This window comes from Jatropha curcas, chromosome 4 (assembly GCF_041381405.1).
Source record: "Jatropha curcas cultivar XTBG-Jc1 chromosome 4, XTBG_Jcur_1.0, whole genome shotgun sequence".
Classification (NCBI taxonomy): domain Eukaryota; kingdom Viridiplantae; phylum Streptophyta; class Magnoliopsida; order Malpighiales; family Euphorbiaceae; genus Jatropha; species Jatropha curcas.
This window is the reverse complement of record NC_143154.1, coordinates 21,803,199-21,813,287: the sequence shown is the minus strand read 5'-3', so window position 1 is coordinate 21,813,287 and position 10,089 is coordinate 21,803,199. Positions and strand designations below refer to the sequence as shown.

At 33.4% G+C, this 10,089-nt stretch overlaps 1 protein-coding gene across 2 annotated transcripts; it reads right to left on the bottom strand.

Moving 5' to 3' along the window:
• Positions 1–920: 920 nt before the first annotated feature.
• Positions 921–8,074, bottom strand: LOC105644300 (hypothetical protein). 2 transcript variants are annotated; one of them, XM_089720377.1, is made up of 7 exons: positions 7,934–8,074; positions 5,970–6,121; positions 5,244–5,888; positions 3,538–3,705; positions 3,006–3,425; positions 1,369–2,914; positions 921–1,229 (listed from the first exon to the last, which is right to left on the bottom strand). In XM_089720377.1, exons 2-6 carry the CDS (start codon positions 6,111–6,113, stop codon positions 1,406–1,408), a joined length of 2,886 nt encoding a protein of 961 aa, XP_089576503.1. In that variant the 5' UTR covers positions 6,114–6,121; positions 7,934–8,074; the 3' UTR covers positions 921–1,229; positions 1,369–1,405. The 2 variants fall into 2 exon arrangements, with proteins under 2 accessions (XP_089576503.1, XP_089576502.1); XM_089720376.1 differs by having other exon boundaries at positions 5,970–6,133; positions 7,934–8,066.
• Positions 8,075–10,089: the final 2,015 nt, after the last annotated feature.

The window sequence follows — 10,089 nt, the reverse complement described above, 5'->3', positions numbered from 1 at the left end:
AAAACAAAAATACATAGGAAGAAAGACAAATAATATTACGTCATATATAGTTTCAAGAAACCAAAAATATTATATTTATGAAATCATATAATAGAAATGAGTGGAAAAATATTAGTATAAAAATTTAACTTAAATCTTATCCAATATTACAAAATCTAACTTCTTTAGTTATTAAAATATAATAAAGAAAATAAATGAAAGTGGACAATAGAAAGACAATATAAATTAATCAACTTAATTTATTAATAGTTATTTTATCATTAAATAAAGCTTACTATCCAAAAAAAAATTCAAAATATATTAGATAGATAGAAATATCACTTAAAATTGCAAGCAACGAAAAAATTACAGAATTATTTATATAATAATTAAAATTAAAGCTAAACAACGCTTTCTTTAGCATTGCAAAATGAACAATTGTTAAATTCATATACAAAACATAATATATATTTCCATGCTATTTATGTTATATAATAATTACATAACTAAACTTAATAATGGAGAACTACAACAATCACTTAAGATTGCAAGTTTACAATATAGATATATATATATATATATATATATATAACTAAAATTAACAATAGAGATACAACAACCACTTAACATTGCAAGTTTGCATCAAAAAAAAAAAAAAAAAAGTTGCAAAATTAATTACATAACAACTAAAATTAAAATCTAAAGAACTACGAAATTTATTACATAATAACAAAAAATTAATATTAGAGAAATAGAAAAAGTTCAGAAAAAACAACATATATATAGATTGATAATGAATAGCTATTTGAAACGAATAATAAAAAACTGTCATTATTTCAGATGCAAACAAATCCAAATGGACCCTAAAATAAGGTTTGTTGACTGCAGAATAACAAGATCTATATCATAACTAAGATGAGAAACATATAAACAAAAATGGATAGATGCAACTTCAAGCTTAATTGCAATGACAATAATAGTTTTACCGCTTTCAGATGAATAATAAGTAACATGTAGAGAACAAACATCTAGTTTCATAGACACACAAATTTCAGTTTTCTGCTACATCAAATATAACTAGTTTCATACTCGGACAAGACTCTCATTCAAACAAATAAATAATCCCCAAACTGGAAGGTACATTATGAAACAGAGAATGCTTTGTTCCTTTTTAATGGAGGGGAGCTTGAGATCAAATGCGTGCATCTTTTATGTTCAGCTAGCTTCCCGAGCAGCGCGTTTGGGATTTACTGCAATGTTAGAACGGAAATTTTAGGCAATGCATTGCGGAAAAGATGATTTTGGACACTGTGATTTTGCAGTAAAATTGCAGATAATGAAAAGCAACTCCAGAAAACATGACTCTCGCAAAAAAGTTCATGACAATACCTTTTGTCAGCACAGCAACTCTAGCATCGGTCTGCTGTTAATCATCCTTGCTAGAATTGATCTGCTGTTGATCATCCTTGCTAGAATCGATCTGCTGTTCAGCATCCTTGCTAGAATCAATCTGCTGTTCATCATCCTTGCTAGAATCGATCTTCTGTTCATCATGCTTGCTAGCATCGATGTGCTGTTCGTCATCCTTGCTAGCATCGATATGCTGTTCGTCATCCTTGCTAGCATTGATCTGCTGTTCACCATCCTTGCTGGTTTCAATAGATGAGACTGGAACAGCATCGAGTACAATTTTAGCTGTTTGTGGAAGACTATCACCAGCAACAGGGGAAAGATTCAAGTCATCAATCTCATGAGCCATATCACCATGCTTTGAGTCATCAACCTTAACTGCTGCAAGCCTAGACTTTGCATCTGCACCTTCTCCAGCTGCATGAGCTATATCACAGTGCTTTGAGTCATCAACCTTAACTGCTGCAAGACTAGAATCTGCTTCTGCACCTTCTCCAGCTGCATGATGAGGCTCTAATTGTTCACCTTCAACAGCAGCAGGAAAACATGATAGTGAATCACCAAACTCGCCATCAGCATTACATGGCTGCATAGGTTCAACCACAGCTGATGCACCAACTAGCTGAAATTCATCATCCTTGCTATCGGTATGATACAATTGGATCTGATAGTTTTTGATAGCTGCACTATGTAATTGAGGTTGATTATCCTTTGTTGGTGCACTGTGTAATTGAGATTGGACATCCTCGCCAGCAGTATCATTTTGCATTCTATCATCCTTCCTCTTGCGTTTCCGGCCACTCTTCTTGCTCGACTTCTTTCTTGCTTTATCCTTTTTCTTAATCTTTTTTGCAAGTTTGATAGTTGAATAATCAATATGATTCATATGACTCATATGACTCATGTGACTCATATGGCTCATGTGACTCATATGGCTCATAACACGACAATGACAACATATTTGCATTGGATCAGCCCTAAGCGCTGCTGCATAAAACTGAACTGGATCAAACTCCCTAGCTCTGTAATATTCTAATGCTATTGGGTCATCCTTCCGCTTACGCTTGCCTTTGGAGTTCCTTCTCACCCGCTCCTTTTCCCTTTTTCTTTTGCCAAGTTGATTTTGTGAAGTGGTTGATACTATGGTTGCACCTCCTACATGGTCTCCTATCATATCACCTCCTACATGGTCTCCTATCATATCACCTCCTACATGTTCACCTATGGTTACAATTCCTGCATGGTCTGCTATGGTCGCACCTCCTCCATGGTCTTGTACAGTTGCACCTCCTACATGGTCTGCTATAGTTGCACCTCCTACATGGTCTGCTATGGTTGCACCTCCAACATGGTCTGCTACGGTTGGACCTTCTATGAGTTCAATTGTGTCTGCACCTTGTACATGGTCCCCTAAACAATCATGTGCAATAGCCCTGATCCTTGATATTGAATCAATTTGCATAGGATCCAACCCTTCAATTAAGAATGTATCTGCTAAGTGAGCAATATCTCTTAAGCCGGAATTCTGTAAAAGGTTTATAAGCAAAAGTAGAAGATATTAATTCATAATAGAAAGCGATAGTTATTAAATATCAATAAGCTGAGCTCAGAATTACCATTCTCTTCTTTTTGGTCCTGAACTTTACTGGTTTTTGGACCTGGGGCAGTGGAGTCACTGGCCTTCCCACAAATTTACGTGTAATTCTTGAATACCACTTCATATATTCAATTTCATCAACACCACCATCATCTTGCACAATGTGGAGTCTACGGGCTGACCATTCATTAAGTTCCGATTCCATTTTCCCTGACAGGTCTATCCCACTGTCAACTCCACGGGTCTTTCTCTCCCAGTGCTGTACATCTTCCGGGATTCCTTGAAGCATGCCATGTTGCCTTAAGCAACGATCTGGTAGGTGCCTTTCAGCTTTGTCAAAGCAGATCAACATTGTCTTTGATTTTCCAAGAATCAGACTGTTTCTGACATTTTCTGGTATCAATGCATCATCAATATTACTGTAAGGAAGCCATTCCACCTGCATTGCAACAGCTCAACAACTTAGATATCAGCCTATATCTCAAGACAAGATTATTATTTTCAGACTAGATACTAAAGAGAATCTATATTAGACAATATTGAAAACTCACGTCGCATGGTTTCAGAGAGTCCAAGGCCTTGCGGTAAAAGATTATGTCACGTTTCACAGTGGAAGCACTTTGTTTCCCCTTCCACCAATGTACAAACGGAAAACAATCACGTACTGGCTCCTGATAAAACTTTGGTCGGCCGATATTAAGGTGAAAGTAACTCCAACACTGCAAAAAACAGTAAATGGTCATTGTCAATATTCTAACACTATTGATATACAAAGATACAAGTTATTTATGTATCAATCCATCACACAGAACAAAATGTAGAGAACTTTTCATTACAATGAGGGTCCTTGAATGATTTATCACATATCAAAAGATAGTATCACACGCGACTATCTACCAGATAAATTTTCAGAAATAATGGCATCAAACAGTTGATTAATATTTTATGGACTAGTCTCTTTTTCCACATTTTACAGTTTGCAGTTTCACATGCAATTTGCATAAACCATGAAGTGTCTTCTGAAAGAAGACTAACTCTTCAACTGCAGAACACAGCAAAACCCAGCAATAAAGCATAATTCTAGCAATTTGAACTTGTGAATTCTAGTTATGTGGCCAAAAAAAAAAAAGTAGAAAGCTGGCATTTGGTCTGCTTTGGCTTCCAAATTCTAACACATAGTGGACTTACTTCATAGACTTACTTCTTAGTAGTTACACCAAGTATGGGTGGTTTTTAGAATATTAACAGAACACCTTTAGGCACCAATTTTTTCTGTTCAAGAAGTTATTAGGTAAAGGTAAAGGTTATTTTACATCCATTCTTCTCACATAAAGATCTCAAAGGCATAATGAAATGATATGAAGCAAAGCTAAATGTATATCAGAATAATGATAAAAGATCCAAAACCAAGAAAAGCTACAAGACCTTAAGCTTTAAAATAAATCTCAATAACACAAAAAAATTGGAACAATTACTATTTTGTCCCTCTAATTTACCAAAATACATTAGTCTGACTCTGCATTTTAAAAATACACTAATTTTTTCCATAATGTTTGATCTTGTTGAACTAGTATGTCCTTCTGTCGTTTTTTGAACTTTTCCATTTACTACTTTATGAAAATAGGAAAATGCACTTCAAACTCAACGATTTTTCATTGGAAAAATTATAGTATGCCCCCGCATTTAATGGAAAAAGTACAAGAAAGTGATGGGAGGACATAGTAGTATAATAGATGCAAAACATATGGAAAAATCAGTGTATTTTCAAAAAATGCTGAGATAGACTACTGTATTTTGGTAAATACAGTAATGAAATAGTTATTTCCCCTAAAAAATTATATCCATAAATAGATAAATAGAACCCGGAAAAAAAGAACATTCCCTTTTGAGTGCCAACATGTCAGCACAGTGAGGAACCAAATTTGAATAATGAGACTATATTCAATCAGGTACATTTCCAAAATTCCCTAATATCGTTTAGGTCAGCAGGTTTGATGTTTGGAATTAGCAATTCTTTAACTTCAGTTCTATAGATTCAGGGCTCATGTTGACTGAAATTTTTTCAAATCCATAACCCTAGCATGCTCAATTGCGATAAGTCTCTGAAACTCAATCTCATAGCTTTCATATTTACATCTTTACCTGAAAGTTTGGTGGGTAAATTGACTCCTGTTGAGGTCAACATAGATCTTGCCAGCCCCTTAAGCTAAAGATATTTCCCCAAATAAAAAGGAAAGGAAAATGCAAATTTGCAAACCTGTAGGAGTGTCAAACAACCGCTGATGGTGCTCTGAGATTTAAGTGTTGCTCTACCAAGTGCTCTATACAAAAAAGCCAATGCTGCTGCACCCCATGCATACTTTCCTGCTTTCTCAAAATCCTCAAAGAGAGGGAGGTACATAATGGGCACTTTATTCCCGGTGGTAGTTGAAAAGATAGTACTTCCAACAAGGTACAAAAGATAAGCACGAGTGTATCGCTTAATATCTTCCAGTGGTGCATTTTCTGGACATTGGGTAAAGTACTCTTTCAACCAACTTAGTTTTACCATTCCGCCACTCATATACCCAGGATCAGGAATCCTACCCAGAAACCTTTCACAAACTGCCTTGCACGAAGTATATGTCACACCTAGAACAGGTTCTCCGTCAATTGCTAATCCAAGTAACAATGCCACATCTTTAAGTGTTATGGTCATTTCTCCAACCCTCAAGTGAAATGTGTTTGTTTCTTTCCTCCACCTCTCAATAAGAGCAGATATGAGTGGATTGTCTAGACTAATGGAAGGAAGCTTTCTTAAACATCCGAACCCAGCCTTCTCAACCAACTCAATCTGTTGTTGTGTAAGCCTCCATTCACCAAGCTTTGACGTGTGTTCATGACATCTAAGCACACCACGCTCCTATAACATTTTAAAATGAAATGGTAAATGGTCATCCCTTAGAAAATGAAAGAGAGAACATATTTTAAGAATAAACTGTACCTGCCCTTCCCATACTGCTGCTGAGACATGATTCTCTTGATCATAAAGAACAGAAGGATCAATTGGTCCAGGATCAGTTGCATTCTGGTCCATTAGTGAGATAGCACCATCAGCTGTTCCAGAACTGGTTGCACCAGTCTCCATAACTACTACTAAAAGGAAATCTCCAAACACAAGCAAGAAGGAAGTGTTAATCTTATAATTTAGAAGGAATATTTTAGTACATCGCAATTTTTCTTTTACAGGCTACAAAAGATAAATTATAATTCTAAGATGACTTCAGGAACAACCCACATGGTTTGCTTGATTTGAAATTAAATCTAATGAAAGTAAAACAAGAAAATTCATACATGATCTGAATCTCAGTTTTCCTATGTGATTGGAGTTGAGACAAAAAGAAAAGCCTTAAATCCTTCAACTCAAGACAGCACCTCCAAAATTAGAAGAAAATTACTCAAAATGCTCAAGTTTGCTCACAACCTGTCCCTTAAACTCTTGGGACCTGAAGGGAACACAAGAGTTCGTATGTAAACTTTATTACTAGAAATATTTCTTTTTAAACCATTTAGCATATGCTTGTTAGGATGTAATTGAATATAGTGGTATGTAATTAACATAAAAATTCAACAGAAGTATGTGAACTACAAATTTGTTTCATTGTGTTTCAGTACAATCTGCCAAACATACACTAAAGTTTGATAATCATAATCTATACCAGACATGGATATTTTCTTTCACCTACATTCAGTAAGGTTTGTAAAGAATCCATCATCTATCTTCAAATAGCTCATCAAAAGGCCACCTCGATGCACAAGAAACTAAAATAATTTCTTAGTCATCTCCATTTTTATCATAAAAAATATCACGAAATGCAAATTCCTTTTTCATCTTTCCTCATTTAAGGATATTCTTCATTCTGAAGCTTGAAAAATCTTTAAGATCTATCTTCAATTAGCTTTAAAGAAAAAGGCATTTCAATCAAAATTATTGCAAGAAAAATAATCTAGCTCCCTAATACAAGTTGCTTCAATTCAACAAAGAATATCAACTTCCACAAGATTTTCAGTGAAAATATCAAAAGAAACCAAATAAGAGTAAGTTATCATCCATAACACATCAGCAGTTTTGAACAGCACAATAGATGTAGTTAAACACAATAATGTGCAAAAGTATTGCCACATCTAAAGCACAATTTCAGGACTGGAAGTTTCCTTAAAAACAAGATGGATATTAGAGGTAACAGTTCGCCATACATGGTGCTCAATCTCATCATTTTCAGTTTTATTCTATTCCACTCAGACTAGCACAAAGGTCTACAAATCAAAAGGACAAGCTCTACGTTTCATTTTTCCCCATATCTTTTATGTTCCAACCTTTTCAGCTAAAACATCAAGGTTAGGTCCAACGAAAATGACATGAATATTTTTTTTTTTTTTTTTTTTTTTACTCAACTTTTACAGTAAACATGCTAAACTGAGAAACTTTCAGGTAGTCTCTGAAAATTGTATATATACACCTATACCTAATGGAAACACTATAATAGGCTGTATTGGTAAGAGATCCGGATCCAAAGGGTATCAACAAAAAGTTTCAAGGAAAATTCAAAATAAAAATTATTATTTTTTAAAAATTATCCTGGAAGCTGCAAACGCAAACCAAGTCTAAGTATAGAATAGATTCTAGTCAAACCTATGTTCTCCTAGTTTCACCCAAATTTCTTTATGTGAGAAAATAAACAATACAAACTCTGAAAACAAATCTAAAGAACCATGTCCTGATTTGGCAGATTGCGAAGTCTAAAAGAATTCTAGGAATTTCAATTTTTCCGTTCGTTTCTTCTATTTGCTTTATTTTCCAACAGTTTCTGACAAACCAAACACAAGCATGAAAGCAAACAAACAACAAAAGGATTGAAACTACAACCGAAAACGTAAACAAGGAGAAAGAGAGAGGATTAAACCAACCTCTGAACAGAGAAACGAGAGAGGAATCAACTAAACGACGATACGCATTCCTCAACCTTGAAACCAGAGACCTGAGATCGGATAACCCTAAAAACGACCATGTCGTACATCATCATGTACCAAACTAAATAGAAAGGTATTTTCACAAAATTGCAAAAGTACCCTTAAGATCGGCAAAATACACAATTCGGTGCTTCGTGTTTTGAAAATCAAACATTTGGAGTCCCTAAACTTTTACAAATTATATTATAACCCTTGTTTTGCAATGAAAAAAGAGAAGTCAGATAAAAACAGACAATATCGTAAAATTACGATTTTTTTATCAAAAAATTTTAAAAAATGGATAGTAAATGGAATTGTAAGACTGTTAAATTATAGAGGTGAATTCATTTTTCTACGGACTTTGAATTTGTGAAACAGATATAAAATTGCAAAACCTTCAATAAAATAAACTATGAGTCAACCATTGTTTGATTGAATCCCGACCCCTTTATATGTATTAAAAATATATTTATGTTTTTAACGTCGAAACTTTTTTTTTTATGCACATTATAGGCTTATTAATTTTTAATATTTAGAATAATTGAATATTTATATTTCACACTATTGTTATCATTTAACATAAAAGTAATAAATTTATTGATAATAATCAAGAAAATAGAAAAATAAGTCTAAATACTTAATATTTTAATAATATGATATTTTTTAATATAATTAGTCAATATTAAAATAATAAATAAATTTACTTCATTGGAAAAGAATCTACGTATTTAATATTTACAATGTTATTTAATTACATATGTTATTACGTACTGCAAATAATACATAATATATAATTCATTCATATTGGTTTTTCATTTGCCGTCCATTGCACATGGATAATCGTTATATAATTTTATTTCCTTATATATACTTTTTTTTTTTTAATTTATTTCAAACGTTTATTATATGCAAGATAAACTATTGAGACAAAAAAAGAGATAAATAGACTTAGTACCTTTTATTTAAATATCTATCATAATTTTACATCTTCAGATATAAAATATTTACTACAAATGTTAATTACAATTGTTCCTTTTGCCCAGTCCATCTCCTTTTCCTTTTGTAGAGCTTCTGTATTAATAAGTTATTCAGCCTTTTTTAAAAAATTGTTTCACTGCAAAGTTGAAATAATTATCTTTATTATTTTGAACAATGATATCTTTTTAACATTATTGATGAAAATTTTGAACGTATTTAGTTACCTATTTGGTAGCAAGACCTTCTTGTAGACGACTTTGTTAACTTGTGTTGTGTCTTTTTTTTTTTTTTTTTTTTATCTATCTTTTTTTTTTTTTTTTCTTATCTGACTTTGCAAGGACCTTTGTGTGGACATTGATATCCCGCTCAACAATGTCATGTAGAGTTGTCCATGTGAGAAACCATCATATGGTAAATAGACACTCACATTCGATGCCATTTGCCCTTGGACTTTTTTATTATCATTGCGAAGCATAAACAGACTCAAAACTTTACAAGGACTTTTGTTGTAGTTATCAATATTCCTCTTGACAGTGCCACGTAGAGCTATAAGTGTGAGAAAACATCTTGTGGTAAATAGACACCTACATTGAATATCGTTTGCCCCAGAGCTTTATTTATTACCATTGCAAAATATAGACAGTGAAAATTGCTTTATCTTGAAATGGGATGGGTATCCTTTATTTTCTGCATGTGAGAGAGGTATTCTAGACAAGAGTACTTGCTTTCCAGTCCAACTGTTATTTCGGCATGAATTACATTGGCTTCAAAATTCTTGCACACCATTCTGGTTCCATTGCATAAGCCATTCGAGGCATCCAAATTTCTCAGTAATATTATGAGATAATTGACTTTCAATTCTAGCATGTGTGGAGGCAATCCGTTTGGCAATGGAGTGTTAGAAATTCCTCTTAGTAGTGGTTGCTTGTGTCATTTACTGCTTCATCGAAACTATTGTAGATCTTGTTCTAGCCAAGAAATATTTCTATCATATTCTAATTTAGGTTGATCGACATATTCATTTTTTGTTATTAGGAATTTCACGGCTGGTCGTATACTGGGTGGAGTTTACATTCTCTTGAAGTGCTGGAAACTTCATCAATTAATGATCTCTTGCTAGCTTCATCATTACCATG